Source organism: Barbus barbus (genome assembly GCF_936440315.1).
Source record: "Barbus barbus genome assembly, chromosome: 28".
Lineage (NCBI taxonomy): Eukaryota > Metazoa > Chordata > Actinopteri > Cypriniformes > Cyprinidae > Barbus > Barbus barbus.
The window spans coordinates 25,618,422-25,646,082 of record NC_136756.1 but is presented as its reverse complement, the minus strand read 5'-3'; the positions used below and the strand labels follow the sequence as shown (position 1 = coordinate 25,646,082).

The 27,661-nt window shown below is 36.3% G+C and overlaps 2 protein-coding genes across 4 annotated transcripts in view; one reads left to right on the top strand and one right to left on the bottom strand.

Moving 5' to 3' along the window:
- Positions 1 to 19,777, bottom strand: part of LOC306848502 (sodium- and chloride-dependent creatine transporter 1-like) — a 32,839-nt gene extending 13,062 nt beyond the window's left edge. For 2 of the 3 annotated variants that reach the window (XM_079383095.1, XM_079383094.1), the window contains exons 1-7: positions 18,794 to 19,777; positions 7,313 to 7,444; positions 6,597 to 6,861; positions 5,981 to 6,113; positions 1,820 to 1,954; positions 1,399 to 1,502; positions 293 to 417 (exon numbers count right to left, since the gene is read on the bottom strand). In XM_079383095.1, coding sequence (XP_079239221.1) covers positions 293 to 417; positions 1,399 to 1,502; positions 1,820 to 1,954; positions 5,981 to 6,113; positions 6,597 to 6,861; positions 7,313 to 7,444; positions 18,794 to 19,094 — 1,195 coding nt within the window. In that variant the 5' untranslated portion in view covers positions 19,095 to 19,777. Of the gene's footprint in view, positions 1 to 292; positions 418 to 1,398; positions 1,503 to 1,819; positions 1,955 to 5,980; positions 6,114 to 6,596; positions 6,862 to 7,312; positions 7,445 to 15,726; positions 15,841 to 18,793 lie in introns of those variants that run through there. The other variant, XM_079383096.1, reaches the window with a different exon arrangement.
- A 7,765-nt stretch (positions 19,778 to 27,542) lies between these two features.
- LOC306848151 (calcium/calmodulin-dependent protein kinase type 1B-like) overlaps positions 27,543 to 27,661 on the top strand; it is an 8,830-nt gene continuing 8,711 nt past the window's right edge. The window contains exon 1 of the mRNA XM_079382522.1: positions 27,543 to 27,661. This exon is cut by the window's right edge and continues 117 nt beyond it. The gene's annotated coding sequence lies outside the window, so the exon portion shown is untranslated.

Sequence of the window (27,661 nt, the reverse complement as noted above, 5' to 3'; positions counted from 1 at the left end):
TGTGCATGACTCACACAATGCATGTTTCATTCATTTTCAGCAGATCATACTTGCATTAAATATTGATTTCATAAATGATTTACAAGAACCAGCCCCAGGTCAGAAATGCATTCACTTATGTGCACTAAAAACAAGTGAAAGTGAATTATTAAACACCTGCATTAAGATGCATGTTGTTTCAGGGCTGGCAGACACGTAAATATGCTTTATAAATATACATTTGCATGTCTTACCATCCAAAATAGTACATAATCTGTCATCTGTAATGAAGTAAACGACTGTAGGCTCTTACCTGATTCAGCCACTTTAGAGATGTCCACACCTTGCTCAGACGCCATGAAACCTAAGATGGAGAAGACCACGAAACCAGCAAAGAAACTGGTGCCACTATTAATAAGAGCCAGAACAAAAGCGTCCCTGAGAACAGAAGAAAACACAGACATTAACTGTTGTGGCATCTTTATTAAATCCGGTCAGATGGTTGTGTAACACATTACATATAATGCATTATAATGTCATAATTTTATTTCCGTTAAAAGACATATAACAATGCAACCTTATTGTCAGATTAATATCCTTATGCATAATTAAAACTATTGCTACAGTACATTCAATCACTTGTCTACTCAAGGTTATACATTAAAGAACAATGCATTAAATAATATCATTTTATGAGAGATATCACGTGTTGCAATGCACTGCACTCTTAAAATATATAACCTTAAATTTATCCATACTAAACTGTATTATAACTGTGGTTACAATTATTTATTCATTTTTAATAAATTATAATTAAGAATAAAATATAATAGTTATAATACTTTAAATCATTAACAATTATTTAATGAATAAAATTAATTCATAAAAATAAAAATAAATAATAAAATAATCAAAATATTGATTTAGACATTAATTATATTAATTAGTAATTTAGATTTCTCATTTAACACACATTAGATGAGAAAAAGCTGAATTTTAAAAATGTGCATGCATTTAAAAATTCCATAGCAGCCTATTCGGATGTGTCTCCTTTTGTTTATTAATTTTTTTTCCCAAAATATTTTATTTCCAATTTTAAATTAAATAATTTCCTATTGTCATTGTATATATAACCAGCCAAAGTGCTTTGCACATTAAAGTCAAAGTAAAGAACTGCTGATTCAGTGCATCTGGTTACTAATGTATCCAGGACATTTGAGATCTACTATTAAAGTGAGAGGCCGTTTGCTCTTTGCTAGCCAAATTCAGCTTTATATAAAACGAGGTCAGGACTCTCTAATGGTGTGAACGTACTAGACACAACGTCTTTCAAAAAGAAAACACACTGGTTCAGAAAGAACACAAGACGTCATAACAAAAATGTGTCCTTGTCTCTTCAAGGCTATGACGGATGCTTACTTATAGCAGTCGTTGTTGAATCGGTTATAGCTGCCGAGGGCCGTGAGGGCTCCGAGCCCGATAGCGTAAGAGAAAAATATTTGAGTGCCAGCATCGATCCAGACCTGAGAGAGACAGAAAGAGTAATGACAGTCAGACAAACAGATCCACCTCTGAAATTATTACTGAGCTCAAAGTGGCTCCAGGTACTCTGGAGAGAGACATAAAAGTTAAGTTTAAAAGTTTGAACGTTCTTAGAAACAGTTTTAAAGTATTGTGTATCATACCTATAAGCAGAGAGAAAAGTAAATAAGTTGAGAAAAAAATTAAGCGTATTGATTTACTTATTTATTCGTTTGGATAAAAGCATATGATTTTATCCAAAGTGGGAGGGAGGACTGATGCTCTACACAAAGCTGGAAGAGAGAACTAAAGGTCTCACCTGTGCCTCTCCTAGCTTAGACCAATCAGGTTTGACATAGTACATGATCCCATCATAAGCACCAGGAAGAGTGACGCCCCTCACCAGGAGAATGATCAGGACCACATACGGAAACGTGGCAGTGAAATACACAATCTGTCAAAGACAAAAATATAGACAGACAGTCAAGTCAACTGTTTTCATTCCTACAACTCGCTGCTTACAGAAACGCCCCAAAATATATCACTTGCTCATCAGTGGATCCTCTGCAGTGGATGGGTGCCGTCAGAATGAGAGCCAAACAGCTGATAAAACAACACAATAATCCACACGACTCAAGTGATGTCTTGTGAATGAAAAGCTGCATTTTTGTAAGAATCAAATCCATCATTAAGGTCGTTTTAACTTTAATCTGTTAGCTCTGGCCAAGATATCAGTCTATAATCCATAATAACACTTTCTCCATTAAAAAGTCCTCTCACATCAAATACTACCAATATATTTGTTAAAAGTGTTTTGGACTGTTTTCACGTGTAAACGGTGCTTTGTGAACACACTTCACTTTCACTTGTAAACACAGCTTTTCACTTACAAGACATTAATTGATAGACTGGAGTGGTGTGGATTACTTGTGATGTTTTTATCAGCTGTTTGGACTCTCATTCTGACGGCACCCATTCACTGCAGAGGATCCATTGCTGAGCAAGTCATGTAATGCTACAAATCTGTTCTGATGAGGAAACAAACTCATCTACATCTTGGATGAGCTGAGGTAACTGTTCAGAAAATTTTGATATTATTTCTCAAAAAGATCAGACTTAGTAAAACACCCTAGCAACGACCTTGCAATGTCCTGGTGACCATTCACAATATTCAGAATATTTGACAATATGTTATCTTCCATGATTAATAAATATCCTTGTTTGCTAAATAATTTTGGAAGGCATTTATGTCCATTTAAGAGCATTTGCTAGACTGATCGTAGAAAGCCACATATAATCCAGATAACATAATCTAGTTCAAACCAATATTATCAGTAGATTTATATCAGAGGATCTGCTGCGTTGCATCTCTGACATACATTTTATCTCTCTCAGGTCTCAGTCTCAGCAAGTGCGGTGTTGGTCACATGCTGAGCATTGTGTCATGTGAATGAAGTTGAGACGCATATACTGCACGTCTCAATGCCTTCTGTTATCAGATCACCACTGATTTTTCAGCAAGGAGAGGTTTATTGATTCAGAACTTTGAACTCTGACGATACGAGATGAATTGTTATCAGAGAGCATTTACATGAGACTTGCTCATTCCAAGCCTTGCTGGTTTATGGACTTGGCTCACATGCCAGGTATGGTGTTACAAGCCTGGCAGCCTTCTGTAATTGCTCCAGATAGACACATAAAGTAGGACAGCCATTCTAGATCAAGCCCATCGCATTAAAAGCACGCCGCTCAGCCACAGATCTTCAATTGTTCCTGCAAACCCGTCTCTTGAAGTCCCTCGGGAAGACGAGCTCAACTCAAAAAGTACAAAGCTACCCGGTTACAACAAAAACACGGTCAGGTTTTAGGATGTGAAGTGCATGGTGAGAGCTTTCTGAATTCTCCACATCATTCTGTGACATCTTTTCTGTGAGCCATGTCACCTGAACAATAATGAATCCTGACACATCAAAAAATGGTCTAATTATCACTAATAATTATTATAATAATAGTATTAAATTAAAAAAACTATTTTTAAATTATATATAGCCTATATATTAATCATATTTATAAAAATGCCAGTAAAGACATTTATAATGTCACAAAAGATTTTTATTTCAAACAAATGCTGTTTTTTGAACTTTCTATTCCGCAAATAATCTTGAAAAAAAATCCCGGTTTCATGGTTTTCACAAAAAAATAAAGCAGCACAGCTTTTTTCAACGTTGACATTGAAGAAATATTTCTTGAGCAGCAAATCAGCATTAGAATGATTTTTGAAGGATCACGTGAAAAAGACTGGAGTAATGTTTTATTGATAGACTGATACATGTCAGTTTAAATCAAATATCTCTACTGTAGATCAGATCAGACTTGCATCCATCCAGCTTTCAAACGACTATAAACACGCAGAAATACACCTGAACTAAAAATACTGTCAGTAAACAAACTCTTTTCTAATTCCCATGAGGCCTGTGAATCTGGGGTAATCTGCCGCTTAGTATTTCTGCCCCGTAATAATTCATCAGATTCTGAAATAGCCAATTAGCTCACTGTAACACTGGTTTATTGTGTGTGTGTGTGTGTGTGTGTGTGTGTGTGCGTCAGTCGTCTGAATGAGCTTGACTCAATGCTTACTCACAGTGTCCTTTCCATAAAAGAAAAACTATGAAGGAAAAACATGAGCTGGGAATTAAATATGCATTCAAACAACCTACTTTCCAATATTTGCCTTCTTTAGCTGTTTATTAGAAACATTGAGCCCTGCTTTGAGGAACTTTAGTGCAGAAGAAAAATACAAGGATGACCTTCTATACAGTAATAAGCAGCAGAAATAAAATGAAGTTATTATATTACTAAGGGTTCATATGATCCAGCCTCCCGGAGAGAGAATGTGGCTGTTAGCCATTTGTACGAGCACCTCATCACGTCCCACTGCAGACACCCGCTCGTGACCAACCAGTCTCACAGTGCCTTCCTGACAGGGCACTCTGTAATATTTCCCGCCACACCCCCATTGCAAATAATGTTGCTATGTTTACCCTTCTGCCTCACTCCTGCACAACTGTGACAAAGCAGCAGTGGGTGGAGCTATGCGAATCAAGGTTACACAAGATAGTCACATTGCACCTCAGAGCACAAGGGAAATGCAATATGATGCAGTCTTTAGCAAACACGTTTTTATGAATTTATGTGTAGCGCAATTGCAAGATTACATAAGTACATGTGAAATGACCTGCAGACTGACTGTTAAATTCCCATTAAAGTTTCAAATGAGATGATAAAGCTGGATTCAACTGGCTATATGAATTACAAATCGCTGAAATTACCGGGGACATACTGTATGCACTGTTCCCAGATATAGTATGTTCCTCACATCAAAGCTGTTACAAAAGTTCGCCAACTATATCGTCTTTCATCATCTCTGTCCTCTCTCATATGTACAGTTTGAAAGTCCAACTCATTCGGTTCATTGATTCATCCAAATGAACTGATTCAAAATATAGGAATTTGAATTCCTTAATTTCATCTTATTTATTTTTCCAAAACATACTAATACAAATTACTGTGTTTTAAACATTTATATCAACCAGTATTCTAGTTTCTAGCTGTATTTAGAGTAAATCTGTCTTAAAATTACAAAGTTTATGCTGTCTCCATAATTGTTCATTTCTTTCAGAAACTGTCATTGTGTCTGTGCCTGAAAAAATGCTTACATTAAATTATATATAACACAATCTTACAGTTATACACTCCTGTTCAAAAGTTTGGGGTTGGTAAGATTTTTTTTTAATGTTTTTGAAGTCTCTTATGCAAACCAAGGCTGCATTTATTTGATAAAATTACAGTAAAAACTGTAATATTATGAATTATTTTTTACAATTCAAAATAATTGCTTTCTATTTGAATATATTTTAAAATATAATTTATTCCTGTGATGCAGTGCTGAATTTTCAGCATCTCTACTCCAGTCTTGAGTGTCACATGATCTTTCAGAAATATGCTGATTTGCTGCTCAAGAAACATTTCTTATTAATGTTGAAAACAGTAATTTTTTTGTGGAACCCGCGATACAATTTTTTTCAAGATAAACAGCATTTATTTGAATTCTTCAGTAACATTATAAACATCTTTACAGCCACTTTTGATCAATTTAATGCATCCTTTCTGAAACATTTTTTCAAAAACAAATTTTACTGACTGCAAATGTTTGAAAGGCAGTGCATATTAAAAATATCACCTCCTTTTAAAACAGTACTTTTTGTAAGAAGCTTGTAGCTTCAGTAAGAGTAGCTTGACTAGTTTAACTAGTGTCTAGTAGCTTCCCTAATCAATACAACTGTTATGTAACCAAGCTTAAGTTGTAGTGCTTAAGTTTCTCTGTTGTCCATGTGACTGTGTGCTGCTTTTACCTGTCTTCACCCTACACAGGGTTCACACATGTAATGAGAAGCACTAAAGAAAGCAAGCAGGTCCTCACCTTTCCTGTTGACTTCACCCCCTTCCACACGCAGAAGTAAACCATCACCCACACGGCCATAAGACACAGCATCAGTTCCCAGTTTATGGCGCCTGGCTCATCCAGCCCATTAGAGATGTTCAGAACCTTGTTCCTGAGATGGAGAACAACATTCATGAATGAAAGCACTGTATGACGCTCACAAAGCAGTTTTTATTTTAATCTATGAACTCGAACGTAGCTTGAAAGCGATGACTTTCCAGAGCTGTATAGTCTACTGTCATTCAGGGCATTAAAACGAACCATGAGCCGATTTGAACAGTAAATAGACGATCTTCAAATCTGTGATTTCACTTTGAACAACCAATAATATGAAATGCTAATTCAAAAATATCATACAGCTTCAAGCACCACCTGCAACGGACAGCAAATTATGTGTCTATTGATGTGGGATTAATAACAGTTAACTGTAACATACCATTAAGTTGTTAACAACAAACATTTTCTTAAAGGCATTCATCTTGTGAAGAGTTTTTATATACCACCCACTTTTCTTACGTAACTGTGGGTGGTGAAAGGCATTTCAAATATTGTTTGTTTGTGCAAGAAATTAACTGCGTAAAAACCGATCACTCACTCCCAGAATTCAATGATAGGGGAACGCCCATTAGCAAGCTCTTCGCACGTCAGGTTTCCAAATGTGGAGTTGCCAATAGTGCCGTTCTGGCAGTCCTCGTTGCGGAAGATCTCGATGCAGTTTTCGCTGTTCCACGGGTTGTCGCAGGTGGACCAGGGCAGCGTGGAATTGAAGGACTTTATCAAGTAGTAGAAACCCCAGGCAAGTACCATGATGTAGTACGTGTTACAGAAGAACACAATCACCATGGAGGCATAGCCAAGTCCTAAAACAAACCAGTAAAAAACAACTGAAAATAAAGCCCTTCAGGTGTAGAGTATCTCTTATAACATGGGCTGATGAATCATACATTAATTTAGGCGTAAACAGTGTCAAATTTGATTTTATGTTGTCTTTGAGCTACAGAATGAAGCAAGGATATACTGAAGGGCATTCACTGAAGTTATATACTGTCCTAATAATGTATTTGTACCCCTTTTTAAGATAAAATATGCATATAATCTATCTATATTTATTAATTTATTAAAGATATAATACAATATAATTACAATATTACATTACAATATTTTAATCCATTAATTTATAATATAATATAATACATGTTAAATATAAAAAAAAAATAAAGAATGCATGTTTTAAAGAATGCAATGTTTTAAGGGACAACCTAAAATAGCATAACAGCTTAAAAAGTAAATGCATAAAGATATAGAGCAAACCTTTAAAAAGAGGTGCAATGTTCCACACATTGATGCTTCCAGCCTTCATAAACTGACCCAGCGCAATCTCCAGGAAGAATATCGGAATTCCTCCCAGAAATATGAACAACACATAGGGAATGAGGAACACTCCTGTGAAACACAGCAATAGAGAAAGAGACAGAGCGACGTTAACAACATGGAACCACATTCACAACCCATGTTAGGTGTGCTGCATTTCTGAGCAAAATGAGTTCCATTTTGATGAAAGATTAGGAATAATTGTTGGAATGAGTGACTTTTAAAGTGAACAGGCTCCATTTAGAAGGTCAAAAGCGTAATATAATCTGAAAAGAATTGCATTTTCCATTCATTCTAGTCACAAGGTCTCATAAAGGACCAATAAAATAGTAACTAGAAACATAAACGGAAGTCTCATGATGCATAAAATGACAATTAACCCCAAAAGACACAGAATAATGCATTTTACACATCTTGACATTCATTTTAACTGAGGGAATTTTCTGGTATTTGTGCACGACACCTTCACATGTTGGCACGTCACTTAGGATTTGACTGCCGCTGGCCGCATCAGCATTCATCATGCGGTCTGTGTGGCAGCACACTGACGCGTCGATAATAAAGCTTCGCTCGACTGATCTGAGATTGACAGCCACAGTAGCGTCTTACAGAGGGGGGTTGGTCGCCGGTGTGATGCAGATTATCCACTGAAGACCATGCTGGCGTGCTCAGTGAAAGCCTCGATGATGTCACCTGCCACTCATGGGCAAGGTGGACTGCGGGGGAGAATGGCCATGCATGACAGACAGTGGAAAAGGAGAGTTACAATGGAAAAAAGGCAGAGTGGAAATCCGGCATGCCGTTATTCAAAGTGACGCGCTTACGTAATGCTAGAGCTGCAGGCTAGCCGCTACAAAAGATTTAAAACGAGCGCAATCTAAAAAATATACAACCAAAACAACCCCTGCTGCTAATTTAAAAACATTGATATGAATGAAGTGGCTTATTTGGGAGCACTGCCCGGTGTCCATTCAGAAAACAACAGCTTTTGTTGGACTCGTGACTCAGAAAGAAGCCTTTTGATGAACTGCCTTCAGAAGGAAGCACCGAACACAATGTGCTGCACTGGCCGTCCATAACAAACAGCTACTAAACCGTGAGGCTATTCCTCTGCGAAAAAGGAAAATGTGTGTATGTGGGCTTGTGTCGGGCTGATTTGCAAACAAAAAAGGATGCCACAGCAATGCCCCGTGAGTGGATGATGCATGAGAATGTGACTGCGGGTCAATGCGAGAACAAGTGTGACTCACACACACACACACACGGTCTTGCACGTACTGCAGTGGCTGACGTCGTAAGCGTGGAGCACTTGACTCTGAAACAGCGGGTGCTCATTATAGACTTTCAGAAAAGTGAGGAATCTTTTCAGCTCTTTCTCTTCTCTCGTCTCTCTTCTCTGCTTCATTGCTAATGGTGTCTATTGATAGTTCAAAAAGGAAGTAGGTACAGCAGAGGTACACAGTGGTTTATCTTCTCATTTGCTGCGTCACATTTTCCCAAAATATAATACTAACACTTTAGCATTTTGATGAAGCTTTTTCATCTGGAAGATGTCATTTTTAGCGTGTTCACTCAACTGCAACATGCTACTAATATGTCAGATGGATTAGAACAACGATTTCTATCTGGGTTTTCTATTCTGGATGGGCTAAAAACGCAATGGGAGTAAGCGTTCCCCTGAATCCTGTTTGCCAGTTTGCTAAAAGTGCAGAGTGAAGCCCAGCTGAGCAGTTCACATTAACCTATAAAGCACAAATAAGAAGTGCACACAGGCAGAACTGACTGGGTTCTTGGGTGATGAGGGGAGGCTATAAATATAGATTCCCACACCTCCTTCCTACACAACAGATGGATATGGATGCTCTGTCAACACATATGGCTCAGTCTGTTCAGAAGCCAATGACATTGTTTTCATGTATTACCAGGTGAAAATGAACTTGTCTCCAGCATCAGTATTAGTTAGGAACGCATGCATTTAAGAGAAGTAAAACACTATACACACAAACACATATATGAAAATATACACACACATACTCATATATATACAGTGGTGTGAAAAAATGTTGGCCCCCTTCCTGATTTTTTATTTTTTTTGCATGTTTGTCACACTTTAATGTTTCAGATCATCAAACTAATTTAAATATTAATCAAAGATAACACAAGTAAACACAACATGCAGTTTTTAAATGAAGGGCTTTTTTATGAAGGGAAAACAAAATCCAAACCGACATGGCCCTGTGTGAAAGTGTTTGCCCCCCCCCCCCCTGTTAAAACATAACTGTGGTTTATCACACCTGAGTTCAGTCTCTCTAGCCACACCCAGGCCTGATTACTGTTCGCAATCAAGAAATCACCTAAATAGGACCTGCCTGACAAAGTGAAGTAGACCAAAAGTTCCTCAAAAGCTACACATCATGTTGAGATCCAAAGAAATTCAGGAACAAATGAGAAAGAAAGTAATTGAGATCTATCAGTCTGGAAAAGGTTATAAAGCCATTTCTAAAGCTTTAGGACTCCAGCGAACCACAGTGAGAGCCATTATCCACAAATGGAGAAAACATGTAACAGTGGTGAACCTTCCCAGGAGTGGCCGGCCGACCAAAATTACCCCAAGAGCGCAGCAAAAGACCCCACAACAACATCTAAAGAACTGCAGGCCTCACTTGTCTCAGTTAAGGTCAGTGTTCATGACTCCACCATAAGAAAGAGACTGGGCAAAAATGGCCTGCATGGCAGAGTTCCAAGACGAAAACCGCTGCTGAGCAAAAAGAACATAAAGGCTCGTCTCAGTTTTGCCAGAAAACATCTTGATGATCCCCAAGACTTTTGGGAAAATACTCTGTGGACTGACAAGACAAAAGTTTAACTTTTTGGAAGGTGTGTGTCCCATTACATCTGGCGTAAAAGTAACACAGCATTTCAGAAAAAGAACATCATACCAACAGTAAAATATGGTGGTGGTAGTGTGATGGTCTGGGGCTGTTTTGCTGCTTCAGGACCTGGAAACCACACCAGCAAATCCACCTCTGAATGGCTGAAGAAAAACAAAATGAAGACTTTGGAGTGGCCTAGTCAAAGTCCTGACCTGAATCCGATTGAGATGCTGTGGCATGACCTTAAAAAGGCGGTTAATGCTCGAAAACCCTCCAATGTGGCTCAATTACAACAATTCTGCCAAGATGAGTGGGCCAAACTTCCTCCACAGCGCTGTAACAGACTCATTGCAAGTTATCGCAAATGCTTGATTGCAGTTTTTGCTTCTAAGGGTGGCCCAACCAGTTATTAGGTTTAGGGGGAAAGCACTTTTTCCCACAGGGTTTGGATTTCCCTTCATAATAAAAAACTTCATTAAAAAACTGCATGTTGTGTTTACTTGTGTTATCTTTGATTAACATTGAAATTTGTTTGATGATCTGAAACATTAAAGTGTGACAAACATAAAAAAAAAAAAAAATCAGGAAGGGGACCAACACTTTTTCACACCACTGTATATATATTTATAAGGAGCAAGTATTTCCATAATTTTCCCCTGTGATTTCATAACATTTCTCTGACCAAGAGGTTTTTAGCCATACATGTTCATCAGATTTCTGGAAATAGGATCTAATAAGCTTAATCTTAATGTTATTTATACATTTACTCACAAAGCATGGCAGCCATGGGAATCAGAAAATTAATTTACCTTGAAGATACCACATTAACAATTTTACAATCTGCACCAATCAGGCTTGATCTAGCAGGTGACATATAGTAAAAACAAACCTTAAGGTGTGGCTCGCGTTAAGGAAAACAAGAAGTTTGCCCGTTTCTGGTTTTGCATGTTTTGAGGTATAGACTTAGTGTAAGTTGTGCAAGAGTACGAATGTTACGTAAGTTTTAATTAATCATTTCATGTTTAAAGGGTTATTCCACCCCAAAATTCAAATTTCGTCATAAATCACTTAGCCCCATTTCGTTTCAAACTCATAAAAGCTTTGTTCGTCTTCGGAACACAATTTAAGATATTTTGGATGACAATCGGGAGGTTTGTGACTGTCCCATTGACTGCCAAGTAAATGATACTACTGTCAAGGCCCAGAAAAATATGAAAAGCATAGTCAGGATAGTCCATCTGACATCAGTTGTTCAATCTGAATTTAATGAAGCGACGAGAACACTTTTTCTGTGTAAAGAAAACAAAAACGACAGCTTTATTCAACAATTTGTCTCCACTGCGTCAGCGTAGCGCCATTTTGGAGAATATCCACTGGACGCAAACTGCGTACGCTGTTACGTGTCAGCCACACCACATGGACCCTTTCCTATGCTTTGCTTTGAACGAAAACAGCATATCCTTGTGGTGTGGCTGACACAGAAGAGAGTGCGCAATTTACATCCAGCGGATATTCTCCAAAATGGTGAATACGGTGACGCAGTGGAGACAAAATGTTAAAAAAGTTATTTTTTTTCCCCAGTGTATTAGACTATTAGAATTCCAAAGCAACAATTACTGTACATTTCCAGCATATTGAAATAACACAAAGATAAATTTACAGAGAATATGAATATACAATAGATGAACTCTAAAGCAGCCACAGTTAGGCCCCAGTCAGAAAAAGGGGATTAAAAGATTAACAGACGCTCTTCTTAATCGCCCATCCACGTGGAGCGAGGAACTGATGTCAGTCAGGCAAGACGCCAACATGTCCTGCTGTGCTGGCATCACTGGCCTTCTTATGCCTTCCCATTGAGAACCAGACACATTAAACGGTGCTCATTTTAAAATGGAATTTGAATATGGAAATCTTAAACTAATCCATTTTGTAGGCTTATTAATGTTGGAAATTAAATTTAGTCAAAGTTTGGTCATGTTGACGTGAGTAGAAATACACATGCAACTGGATAAATGTGTAAAAGATTTGCAACCTAAAATCATATATACATATAGAATTATATATAATATAATTTTTAATTCTTGATTCATTTATATGAGTATGAAGAAATTATACACACACACACACACATATATACACACACACACATACATATATGAAAATAATGATTTATATATATATATTATTTTTAATTATAATATAATATTAATAATATAAATGTTTAACTTATTAACTTCACTTAGTAAGCTTTTGTAGGCTTATTAATGTTATATATAACTATAACTATATATATATATATATATATATATATATATATATATATATATATATATATATACAGGTCCTTTTCAAAAAATTAGCATATTGTGGTAAAGTCCATTATTTTCTGTAATGTACTGATAATCATTAGACTTTCATATATTTTAGATTCATTACAACACAACTGAAGTAGTTCAAGCCTTTTATTGTTTTAATATTGATGATTTTGGCATACAGCTCATGAAAACCCAAAATTCCTATCTCAAAAAATTAGCATATCATGAAAAGGTTCTCTAAACGAGCTATTAACCTAATCATCTGAATCAACTAATTAACTCTAAACACCTGCAAAAGATTCCTGAGGCTTTTAAAAACTCCCAGCCTGGTTCATTACTCAAAACCGCAATCATGGGTAAGACTGCCGACCTGACTGCTGTCCAGAAGGCCATCATTGACACCCTCAAGCAAGAGGGTAAGACACAGAAAGACATTTCTGAACGAATAGGCTGTTCCCAGAGTGCTGTATCAAGGCACCTCAGTGGGAAGTCTGTGGGAAGGAAAAAGTGTGGCAGAAAACGCAGCACAACGAGAAGAGGTGACCGGACCCTGAGGAAGATTGTGGAGAAGGACCGATTCCAGACCTTGGGGGACCTGCGGAAGCAGTGGACTGAGTCTGGAGTAGAAACATCCAGAGCCACCGTGTACAGGCGTGTGCAGGAAATGGGCTACAGGTGCCGCATTCCCCAGGTCAAGCCACTTTTGAACAGAGAAGCAGCACTGGACTGTTGCTCAGTGGTCCAAAGTACTTTTTTCGGATGAAAGCAAATTTTGCATGTCATTCGGAAATCAAGGTGCCAGAGTCTGGAGGAAGACTGGGGAGAGGGAAATGCCAAAATGCCTGAAGTCCAGTGTCAAGTACCCACAGTCAGTGATGCTGGTGTTGGTCCACTGTGTTTTATCAAGGGCAGGGTCAATGCAGCTAGCTATCAGGAGATTTTGGAGCACTTCATGCTTCCATCTGCTGAAAAGCTTTATGGAGATGAAGATTTCATTTTTCAGCACGACCTGGCACCTGCTCACAGTGCCAAAACCACTGGTAAATGGTTTACTGACCATGGTATTACTGTGCTCAATTGGCCTGCCAACTCTCCTGACCTGAACCCCATAGAGAATCTGTGGGATATTGTGAAGAGAAAGTTGAGAGACGCAAGACCCAACACTCTGGATGAGCTTAAGGCCGCTATCGAAGCATCCTGGGCCTCCATAACACCTCAGCAGTGCCACAGGCTGATTGCCTCCATGCCACGCCGCATTGAAGCAGTCATTTCTGCAAAAGGATTCCCGACCAAGTATTGAGTGCATAACTGAACATAATTATTTGAAGGTTGACTTTTTTTGTATTAAAAACACTTTTCTTTTATTGGTCGGATGAAATATGCTAATTTTTTGAGATAGGAATTTTGGGTTTTCATGAGCTGTATGCCAAAATCATCAATATTAAAACAATAAAAGGCTTGAACTACTTCAGTTGTGTTGTAATGAATCTAAAATATATGAAAGTCTAATGTTTATCAGTACATTACAGAAAATAATGAACTTTATCACAATATGCAAATTTTTTGAAAAGGACCTGTGTATATATATATATATTCGCTACAGTTTTTTTTAATACCTGGATGATAAAACAATCTGCTTTGTTCATGTGCACAATAACAATAGCAGATTGTTATTAAAAAGTGTCACAGCGCTAATGTGATACAGCTGTGATACTGTATTGCGGATCCAGCACTCAAGGACAGGTAGAGGGCTTTACTGTAGAGATCATAAATCTACAGACTACAGGTATGTGGCCACCATTCGGCTCAGCTTGGCCTCTCTTAACTCTGATGCACCGCTACACAATGCTGCAAAAACAGCCAGTAACCTGGCAACAGAAAGTCTGGACCGTTGCTGTGTCTCACGGTGCGTACTGTATATGTGTTAGCGACAGCGTCAATCCGAGCAGCTCAATGATAGACCTGTGACCTCAGATAGCACAGACAGAAGAGTGAGCAGCTCACTGAACTGAACGCAGGGCTGTATAAAGAAACAGATGAGCTAATGTGACCTCTGACCTCAACCATAAAATCTTACAATAGAGGCTGAGTGTTATCAAGTTATGTGCACTAAATTCATGAACAGTAACAAATAGTACATGCATTCTCTAAGGGGAATTAGGGAGTACATGTGTGGAGAAACCTCTTGTGAGGCCTATAGGAAATCAATTATCTCACGAGTGATTTGGCTAGGAACAAATTAGCAACATTGTATCAAAGCTGCAAAGTCTCCAGATACAAACACTTCGAGTTAAAGAGGGACGCGGTGAAACATTTTCCTTTAGCAATTACTGCGATATATTAAATAAACAGGTGACACAGCAATAGAAATGTACTATTTAGTGACCCTCATGCTGTTCCAAACCTGTATGACTTACATGAATAAAATGTAAATATTCGATATAAAACTTTAAAAACATAAAAAAATTGAAATGTTGCCATGTTTAGGCTAAGTGCTAAAATTAATAAAACTGAAATAGAAATAAAAATAAATGAATAAAAATGATATAACAAAATGATAAATGCACATTAAAAAAGTTACTAAAATTTGGACTTTTTTATAGAAATATTAATTAAAGCTATAATAGTATACTAATAATATTAAATAATGCTGAAAATATAACAATTTTAAGTCTTATGGTTAAAAATATATTTTTATATTATATCAAATATAGTTCTATTTTTATTTAAGTCATTATTCATGAAAATCTTGCCATTCACTTTCATTGCACAAGCAATTTGGATTTTGTCCTTCCGTGATTCAGGTTTTCAAACACATGAGATTGAGTAAATAACATCATTTTTATTTTTAGGTGAACTGTTCCTTTACAGAAAGACAAAACCCACCTGTACATAAATAAAAGATTCCACAGGTTTAAATTTGACCAGGCTAAATTTGTCTTCTGAGAATGCGGAAAGTAAATATCACAAGTATCTCACAGATTCAATCTGTGAACACAGTAAAAATCAAGAATGTGTGACATGAACCGTATTTACTCTCCTCCTGCCAGCAGGACCTTTTTGGTCTTTGACGGACCTGATTTGATTTGGCAAAACAATTCAGGAGCCTATCAGTATTGCACACAAAGACGACACGTCGAGTTTGGCGACGCTGTAATTATGTTACCTTAGAGCTCCTTGTTGGGGGTAGAGTAACTATTTGAGCAAGTAGAGCTCCAAGAGTCAGCCAGTTCTCACTGGACGCTCATGCATCTCATCTTTCTCGAGCTGGCACATCTTATTTGAATCACTTATTGTTTTCGGAGGAATTGATGGTCTTCGTGAAATGTTCCCAGCGGTCGGTTTCCAAGACCTTTCCCCTTTACCACAGGTGGTTGAGACTTTAGATCCAAAACACACTGACATCTTCTCTATCTAAATAACCAAATGAGAATGAAATCAAGTTATCTGTCAAGACAGAAAGGAATCGCAACCCAAGTGCTAACACAACATTGATCAAGTCTTGACATTTTTTTCACTGCAGGCATCCAAGGCAGTGCCAAAGACAAACACAGCTTTTGGAAGAGATATCATGATCGCTGTTACAGTTCACACATTCAGCTTAACTTTAGACATCTTGGCAACATGATTTTCAGACTATAATTGAAAAAGAAAGGAAAACAATTTGGAATTTTCCCAAGTATAGTGGGAGACAGCCAAAAAGTGGCCAAAAATTTGGATAATTATGATCTTTTACTGTTTTTGAAAAAAGTGTATTGTGTTCACAAATGCTGCATTTATTTGACCGCAAATACAGTAAACACTGAAATACTGTGAATATAATTACAATTTAAATGGAAGAGTTTCTATTTGAATATATTTTCAAATGTAATTTATTTCTGTGATGCAATTACTCCAGTCTTCAGTGTCACATGACCCTTCAGAACTCATTCTAATATGCTGATTTGCTGCTCAAGAAACTTTTTTTAAATGATTATTTTGAAAACAGTTTTTGCCTGCTTATTATGTTGTGAAATCTCTGATGCGCTACCATTCGAACGTTTGGGGTAAGTGAAGAAATCACATTGAGCAGGGCAGTGCAACTGCTTTTGTATGCATGCAGGCTTTTTGCTTCCAGTTTTGCTTTAGAACAAGAATAAATTACATTTTAAAAGATTATTAAGATAAAAAAACCCATTATTTAAATTTTTTTTTTATTTTTAAAACCATATTTTATAATATAACAGTTTTCACTGTATTTGTGATCAAATAAATGCAACCTTGGCAAGCAGAAGAGACTTTAAGAAATCTTAATTATTCCAAACGTTTGGCTGGCAGTGTAAGATCTAGAGAGGATTCTGCTATTATATAAATTATTATGTAAAGTGAATTTCAACAATCTCATAGGTGTACTCTACTCTAATGCATCTAATCTAACGTTGTCTGGATAATTCATGTTTTATATAACATACATTTTATCAGAACCATTTAGTGTACATCCCCATACATCGGGACAAAAACTCACACTAACACACTTCTTCGCTGCTAACGTATGGCCATTCATTCAGCAAACGCTGGATGGCATCCAGGGCGCTTGGGACACGGGGAGACGGCTTGGACATTCAGGCAAACACAATGGTTCCTTTTTTAATGGGGTCCTAAAGTGTTACTCAGACTTGGCCTTCTCATTCTATAGCCATTAGAAGATGACTCATAGAGCAAACGAGAGAGAATCAGTGAAGTTGATGAAAGACGCACCATGACTACTAATGCCACGTGTATCCGTCATAAGACAATGGCTATGTCCCAAAACCTAATGAGTTGACTACTTTGACAGCATTTAAGACACATTAAAATAGGCAAATGAAAATAATTGCACTAAAGCCAAATAAGTATATTAATATTAATTTATTTAGTATTTATATAATTCTTTAAAAACCTTTTTATTCTTTAAGACAAACATTGAATTTTCCTATTTTTGTAAGGGCATGTGTGACCTCTAATGGTTGTGTGGAAATATGTGACCTTGTGTGCTTTCATGCATTGCATTCAGTGCACTAAGGCTCAAACTAGGCTTTCATATATTCTATATAAATCAATTTCTCCTTGATTATCCATTTTTAGCTGCATTTGATGCTCTGAAACACAAGTGAACAAAGGGTGATGTACAATGTCAGTGTGCAGCAGTAGATCAGTGTTGATTTAAGACACACCCCCTAGCTTAAGGGAAAAAAACCCCAAAGAACTGGATCATCTTACAAACCTGTGATCCTGCACGTACAATATGTGCTTCCATTGTCTATAAGCAATGTCATGGGACACTAGTTTAATGATACATTTGATTAACACAACAGCTTAATAATAATTATTAACAAATGTATACAGTGTTTAACAAGTCATTAAGGCCAATTCAAATAGTTAGAGACTAAAATTCATACTGTATAATCACATTATTTGGATACTTAATTGATACTTTAATAATTGTATTAGAAAACAAAAGATCAAACTCAGTGGCATCTGATTAAACAAAGTTTACTGGGCAATTTTGTCTAAATGTTTTAACAGTCTATATATTGCTTTAGCATTAAAAACCAACTAATCACCTTTAAAACCAAAATATATAAAACATATACAAAATATATATTATAAAATATATTATATTATATTTATATATATATATATATATATATATATATATATATATATATATATATATATATAAAACTTTTATTTTGGAATGCCATTAAACATTTGACAGCACTAATATATATATATATATATATATATATATATATATATATATATATATATATATATATATAAGGAATTCCTTTACTGGTGCAGTATAATATAGTTATATAGTCAAAAAGCAGAAATAAAACAATAATTTATGCAATTATATGCATATTTAGTCATATATATATCAAGGTATCAAGTTATCAAGCTATTCATATCACGCACAATCGCATATAAACACATGAATACAGTTATGTAGGCTATAATATATACATATAATAATACTACTGCATTCTAAACTATTTGTTAATAACAGTAACAGTAATTTCACCCGTCAAAAAGAGATATGCTTGGCAAAGGCAATGAATGAATGAATGAATGAATGAATGAATGAATGGGTCAGTTCAGCAGATACACAGGAGGTGTCCTCCACCGTGCAGTGACGTCACGGGGAGAGCGGGGGGCATACTATCTGAAGGGATCTGAATGTGCTGCAGAGAGTCATCAAGACGTCTTACCGCCACCATTTTTGTAGCACAGGTACGGGAAGCGCCAGACGTTCCCCAGCCCCACGGCGAACCCCACACAGGACATCATGAAGTCCATCTGTCTGGTCCACGTCTCTCGCTCGGGGTAGCCCTGCCTCTTCTCCGCCGCCGCCGACGATATGGCTCCAGTGGCGGCTGACATGGGCCCGCCGTTGAGGGTCCCATTAACGCCTTGATGCGCGCTTCCATTGGGAATGAGATGGCCCTTCTTCTCCTCCACCAGGACCACGTTCAGGGCGCAGCAGTCCGCGTCCAGAGAGGATTTCTCCATCTCTCGTGTAAACAAAGCAAACGAACCTCCTCACGAGACTCGAGAAGGGCTTAAATCAGCAGTCAAAAATAAATATTTGATCTTATTGTTCTTGGATGAAGTCAGTTTCTTTTATTTACACCAATATGTCCCTTTTGTTCCTCTTCAGGATCTGGCCCTTTATCGTTTTATTTAATAAAACCAGCAGTGTTATTCTTTACGAATGTATTTTCCGTTTCTCCTCAATGTCAAACAGTTACAAGAGATGGCAGTTTGATTCTCTCGGCGATTTTGGCAACGGTATTATTGGTTTGTTTTATCAAAAAGCGCGTTTGGAAAAGAAATAATAGATCATGAAAGAAAAAGACACCGATTTGAAACAGCACCTTCAAAAACAATCCACGAAACACTTAAAGGTGAGTCTGAAGAATCGCATGGGCACTTGAATCTCTCAGAGAGAAGGCGACTGTGCAGACGGCGAAACCAAAGCGGCCCTTTACGCGCGCTGATCAGATGAATGTAATGCAATTACATTCACGAATTGATCGCCTAAATCTCTTCAGACCATCGTTCTCGTCGGTATTTAACACTCAGAATGCATAAATGAGACGCGAGTCAGTGTCTACGGGAGCTGCAGCTGTCGCTCTGTGCGCGCGGACGGACTGTCTGATGCGTCCGCGTGAAGCCGCTCGGTGTTTTAACGCGCTCTGTAACGTCATTTGAAGCTCAACCCTCCCCTCCGTCCCGCTTTAGGAAAACAGGGAATGGAACGCTCACGTACGCTGCGCACTACACACTGTATACTGCATACTACGCAGCAACTGCGATGCTAGATCACTGGAGCTCTGCGCGAGATCAGATATGAAAGATTTGCTATCACAGCGAGAATGCATTATGCAATTCATTGCAGTTTGGTTGCATTACGAAAACAATAATTAAAATAAAAATTAATCAGCATAAATGAACGGCAGTAAAACCGATTGTGATGTATATGTTTCTAACATATAAAATGTACTTGTATTTATAGCATTTATGTATTTTACATACATGCATATACACATATATATATATATATATATATATATATATATGTATATGCATGTATGTAAAATACATAAATCTCTGTGTGTGTGTGTATTATATAACTAACTGTAGGTGTAAATGGTAGCCTGTGTTGTAAATATACCCGCGGGTTATGAAGTGCCGTGAGGTCTATTAGTCATCAAGCACGTGCGTCGCTTTTTTGCTTTACAAAATACATAAACCTCTCTCTGACCACAGGAGATGCTGCTGTCCTGGTCTGGAAAATTACAAACTTACATGAGGCGCTGCTGAGGATTTTCCATTGATTTGACACGCTCTGCCAAGTGTTGAACTAGAAATAAAAATAAACATTTATATACAGAATTAGAATTATATTTTATACATACAGACTCATAGACATCAATTAATAAATTTCAGTTCTTTTACCATGGTAGTCACAGTTTACATAATTTAACAATTACTAGTTATTGTTACTACAGGAAAACTATGGTAGTTTTGTAATTGACATTAGATTTTTTAAACACTGTCTGAATAAGATCCACCTTTTATGATGGATTAACAGTAGTATCAATACCTGTAGTAAACTAGTATGGACCATGGAAATGTTTGTAAAAGCTAATTCAGTCAGCAGCAGGTAGAGTGCAGGGGTCTGTGTTGTTTGTCCTGAGGCTGTAAAAGGTGGGAACTGTTTGTCCTTGTGGGACCACAAAATTATACCAAGGCCAGATTTATCTGATAATAACCCTAAAATTTTTACAAGCACTTTTTTGGGCAGATTTCAAAATTCTTGAAACCTGAATTCTTAGAAACACGTGTATACATGAAAAGTACTCATAGCTTCAGTGAATTATACTATAAAAATCTCTGGATCATATTGACCCTAAAACGGGTTCAGATTACAGTGGGATGTTCTGCGAACTGTATGTGGCTGTTCGAGGAACCCTGCGATGGTTCAAGGAAACCCCACATCTTATCTCTACGATGAGTGAATTGCAGTCATGGGGGACCACAATTCACTATCCTATTTCTTTTTTCCTCATAACTGAGCCAACAGTTTGGCTCCAGGGCATATGAGTGATAGGGAAACATGAAACTTTGATTCATGATGCAGAGCAAACATGTGTTTCTCTGTGTGTTTGTTACAGATTTAACCCTGAATGAAGCAACCTGTGACATATTATTGAAGTGCATTCATGAAATCTCAAAGCTAACTCAACCCAGTCCATTCAAGGAAATCACTATGCAGTGTATATTTGTATTAGTGTTACACAATATAACAGCCAGCAGCAACATATCAAAATGGAAAGCATTCCATAAAAAGCTTCTACTTTAATTGCTTTAATGTTCCATCTGTTCATTTAATATGTGTCATCATCACAGTAAGCAACTAAAATGCTAACAGTATATTGTAACTTTAAGTCAGGGAATTCAAGAAACGGAGAAGTGAAATAAAGAAGCCCTGGTCATCAGTATAATTTACAGTTTTCATATTGACTCATGGGTCAGGTGAAACACAAGCCCCATATACGTTAAAATTAGGCAACACTGATCTCAGTAACCTTTAAAATACCTTCTTCCTGACAAGTTATTATATACGTCATTGCATGTTCAAATATGTTTTACCATACTAGGCTGTTCATTTATTTGGCCACATTATAAATACATAATCTAATTGTTGGCTGTACAGTATATACAAGCTTTAGCTTTATGTGCTTTAATGTATTGTCTGTTCACTTAATTTCAGAAAAAGGTGCAAAATTGTCCCATTAAAGGAACCACCCCAGTAACAAGCTATTGTAATTTTTTCTGGATTGTCTGGACTTAAAATCTGTGGTTAGGAGCAGGCACACATCTAAAAATGACTGTCAATCATAATACGCGACATAGTCCTTACCGTGTTTATCTGATTATTTAATATTTTGCTTAATTTGGTTACAATTTCAGCTACAAATAAGAGTACTACTCTCAGCACATTTTAACATGGTTAAATGTACACATACACACACACACACACACAGACACACACACACACACACACACACACACACATGCACACACACAGCCGTGCAAAAGTTTGGGATCATTAAGATTTTTAATCTTTTTAGTCTCTTATGCTCATGAGTCATCAAGACTGCATTTATTTGATCAAAAATACAGAAAAAAACAACAATGTGAAATATTACAACTTAAAATAATAATATACTTTAAAATAAATTTTATGCGGTGGCAAAGCTGACATATTCATCAGCCATTCAGTCATGGAGTTTTTGATGAATAAAAAGCTAAAAAGAACAGCATTTATTCAAAGCATAATTTTTATCTAACAATATAAGTCTTTACTATCACTTTTGATCAATTTAATACATCTTTTCTGAATAAAAGTATTATTTTCCTTCAAAAAAGGAAAGAAAGGAAATAATACTGACCCCAAAAGTTTGAACGGTAGTGTATATTGTAACGAAAGATTTCTATTTTCATATTCAGGTTAAAAATGCTCATGCATGCAGTGCATTGAACAAAATGCCAGTACATTTCACAATTACAAACAAATGACAGGTAAAACATTGAATTAAACAGGAAAGTTTGATGTAGAAAAACTAAAATGGTATTTTTCTTGTATTTATTTGCAACTTTGAAAAATCATTTTTTACAGTGTAGATGCAAATGATATGTCATTGATATTGGTTCACTTCCACAATTTTGTAATGGCAAATAACTGCAAAATGATCTGTTCACCAGGAATCTGCCTTTTAAAGCAGATTCAACTTTTGATGCCGCAATATAGAACAGACTTAACACTCACGCAAAATTTCCTTCTGCGTGGCAAAACATATGGCCTGCACATTGGAACCCTTAAAAAAAAAAAGGGAAGAAATGATTGCAAAGAAGTTTTTCTTAAAGCCGAATGGTGAAAGTTAACCTGATTTGGGGCCTTCAGGCACGGGCCTATACTATGATTGCACTTTCACGTTTCTATGAACCTAAGTTTAGTTTAGGATAGACCCCGTGACTTCAAGAGCAGCTGCCTTGCAAAGGTTATGGCCCTTTTTTATAGCGCCTTAGAAATAGCAGCTGTGTGGAGTCATAACCCGAGCATAACCATCATCCCCGCACCCTTCTACCAGCTCAGACTTTGACACACTTGCAGATTAAACAGTGTAGAGTAGGATGATACTGCTGGAATAATGATCAATCCACTCATCCGTGACAGATGTTTTACCTTATACGTTACCGTCAAAGGTTTGGGGTCAGTAAGGCTTCTTTTTCTGAAATAAATTAATATTTTTATTCAGCAAAAGTGTGAATAATAATAGTCACAGTGAAGACATTGACTTAGAAAAGATTTCTATTTTTAAAAAATGTTCTTTTGAATTTCAAAAATTTCGAATCATTTAAATAATGAAAATCAGAATGATTTCTGAAGGACCATGTGACACTGAAGACTTGAGTAACGGCTGCTGAAAATTCAGCTTTGCATCACAGAAATAAATTATATTTTAAAATATATTACAAAAGAAACAGTTACTTTAAGCGGTAATAAGATTCCACATTTTACAGTTTTTACTGTATTTTTTAACAATAAAAAAATGCAGCCTTGGCGAGCATAAGACACGTGTTTCAGAAGCATTAAAATTACCAACCTCAAACTTTTCAATTGTAGTGTATATGGAATGATAACCATATTGGAGGACTTCTCCGTGTGACTGACTCTCAGGTCACGTCTGGGAAAATCACATGTCACAACATGCCAGACACACAAAAATAGTGCCAGTGTACAATTCACATATTCATATAGGCATTGAGACAATGTGGGTCAAAGGTTATCAAAACACACATAACATCAGACATATTTACTCCTAGTCAAGACTAATTTGCATAAAGGGGTCATATTTTGCAATTGCAGCTCAGGGCACACTTTATTGGCTGCAGTTCATGGTGTTACTTTATAAAGGTAAACAGGTGGGGGTACAACTTTTGCTCCTATTTAGGTCACAAGTTTAGTATGCCACAGATAAGAACTGGCACAAAAATCAATACGACCATTCACAGCCGTACCGTCACGCCCTGAACAGCACACAGAGGCTCATTTATCCTACAGTGTTGTTTACTAGCAGACTTTCACAGGAACAACTTTTCACTTCTCTTATAAGTTTCGATCTGACCTTTCCAGACATTTCTGTAATTACATTTCCTGTAAATAGTATCTCCTGCCTTGAACTGGCCTCATAATATTAGTTTTACTTGTGGCACTAAGGGTTTTTTGTATCAGTGATCCAGCGATAAACAACACTATATACGAACCAGATTCTCTGAAATGTAATCTGAAGTGTATTGATTTTCTGTCCACCTAAAAAAAGCAAAAAGTGACCTTTCAGACAGGTTTCCTGAACAGGGGGAGTCCCTGTCTGCCATTGGTCATGCAAACAGTCCCTACAATATTTAAAACAAACTTCTGTCTAACATACCTGTTGACATCCTGCATGCAATATTAGAGCTCTGTTTGGTCATATAGCATTATTACAGGGTGGTTGATAGGCTGCATACGTGTGTGCTTGCACATAATTTGAGGGTGACTGCCAAGACAATTGGCTTGCAGGCCGAGGAGAGAAAACCACCAGCAGATGCAGAATTTGGATAACATGAGATCCTGTAACAGAGGAGTTATTCCTTACTTTTTCCAGTTTTAAGACAGCAGAAGAGTTCAAAGTATATGAAGTCCTACGAAGAATCATTTATTATGGTAATATTATTAAAACTGAAAAGAGGGACCAGAATCTAATAGAGACTTGTGGGTGAACACTTTTGACCCAGAACCAGAAGTTTCTTGAGCATCAAATCAGCATATTAGTATGATTTCTGAATGATCATGTGACACTGAAGACTGGAGTAATGATGCTGAAAATTCAGCTTTGCATCACAGGAATGAATTACATTTTAATATATTAAAATTATTATTATTTTTTTTACTGTATTTTTACTGTATTGAGACACTCAAACACAATAAAAAAAATGTACTCACCCCAAACTTTTGAACGGTAGTGTATTTTTCAAAACATTTAGACCATTAAAAGCCCTGCAGTTTTGACTGTTGAATGCATTTGCAAAATTAAAAATATGTCATTCTGTTATTTAAGACTTGATATATGTAAAATATATTTAATAGTGATTATTAAACCCAATAAACCAAGTAATAATAATAATAATATAAACCAATAAAACCCACATGAATGAGACAAAATGGATAAAAAAACAAACCTCAGTGTGAAACTGAAAAAATTACTAAATTATTTAAAAAATATATATAATTAATTTAAAAAATGTTTTTTTTTTTTTTTTGCAGGTAAATCAGAGAAAAGTAAACAGGTTCTTGAGAACATTTTCTCACATTCATACACAGCTGCCAGTTATAGCATCACTGTGTAAATATTCAAAAGCATATTTGTACAGTGACTGGCGGGGATCAGGAACATCTCATTCAGTATCTCACAAGACTAAAAGCATTTCAAATGCCAGAGCTGCTGCTTCCTGTGGACTCTGGACATAACGTTCAGTTCTAAGGTGAAGTTGCTTCAACACGGTGAGATCTACAGTACACAAATGATGGCACAACAAGCATCACCAACTAAAGATTTAAGCATGTGTGACATTAAAGCTGGACGTTTAATAGGAAACAGGGTTTTCTAGGTGGAACACCAATCAAAACAGATCAATTCCATGTAGAAATCTTAGCAACAAAACAGCCTGTTTCATTTTATGATCAGAAAGAGGGCAGAAAATAAACTATGACTGCATTTGTTGCAAGAAACCTGGACTAACATTATAAGAGGATTTCAGACAAATGTTTTATGGTAGCAATGGCGTTGGTGTAGTGAATATAGAAAAAAATATAGAAAAATTAACTGATCTTGAACCCCAGCATAATGTTTATAGAATAAAAATGTTTATATAAAAAAATATACTTTGGAGTTGTAGAGGATGTGTATGGTTCGATATGTTGAGTTATATTCACATGGGAGATGTTGTTTAGAGTCTGGGCTGTCATGGTCCTATGCTGTTCATGTTTTACTCCCCTCTGATAAAAATAAATAAGTAATTGTTGTAATAACGCAAATTTAAATAATAATCATATTTACATACAAAAAACAACAACAACCCAGATATACGCAAATGCAACATGTAATAAAAAATGACCAAAAAATAAATAATAGTAAATAATAAATAAATATTAAAAATAAATCTTATTTTTATTAAAAACAATTAAAATAACATACAAAAATAACACATATATAAATATAAAATGAATATATGCATGAGAGAAATTAGAAGTTCATATATAAATAGTATATATTTATGGAAATAAAATATTACTAAACAATCTATCTATCTATATAAACATTTTATGTATTTACGTATTGTTTGTAAATTTTATAAAATGTTTATAAAACCTTTGTAATAAATGCATTATAAATAAATAAATTGCACCAAATAAAAAGGTTTACAAAGCACTTGCACACATTAGCATAATATATTTATTATAAAAATATATAAACTCAAATATATATAACTTGCATAGTAATTTATAGAGTATTTATTATAAAACACTGTATAGAGAGACACTACATCTCAAATAGTTGTTGGGCTCTTTAAGTTAATCAAGGCTTCCCTCTAGTGGTCATTATTTATTACAACACATTTGGTAGTGGAGAAAGAGAAATATAAATGACTTGGCTGCAATGTTAATCAACAAGAGCAGCATTTTACAATGGTTTGTAGCTTATAAAAACTTCAAAGGTAAAGTTTTACAGTTTTATTATTCATCACGTCAGTTTGCAACAGATTTGATCAATATTGTCTAATAATGCATAGAATATTGTGTTTGCACATGATTTGTTGTTTTGTAAAGGCCTTATATGATGTTTCAGTATCATATGTATGACTAATGTCAATTCACATTTCACCCATTTACCTTTAATACCTTGTTAGACAGCATATATAAAAGCCAAAACACACAGTGTTTATGAGTGTGTGTGTGTGTGTGTGTGTGTGTGTACAGTGTTCACAGGGCAGAAGGGTGGAATGCTAACACTTGAGTGGAAAACCCCTGTGCCCGTACAAGGAGAGCTGCGAGAGCTCAGGATCTGTGGGAGCGCTACCAAAAACAGCCTCAATAATCTAAACAGAGACAGAGGCTTCTGGCAATCTCAAGGCATCCGAAAACAAACGGTAGCACTTTCAGTTCAGCAAAGCCTGACTGTTATGATGAAGAATGCTTATTTAACGGGCAATGAGCAGATGGCATCAGATATGTCTTGGAGACAATGTTCATCTGTCCTTATCATGCATTCAAACATTACATTTGAGAACGTCTGAACTGGTCTTAAGAGACCTGTTGGTGTTTGGCCAACCCTCTTTTTCTCTCTCTCTATCTCCATCACTCTATTTTTCTTTATCATTTTCTCTCTGCTTTCTGTGCCTGCTCTCCTGTTGTCCTTCATCTCTTTCAAAAGTCACTTTTCCTCTATAAAGCATGTGGGCGTTTAAGG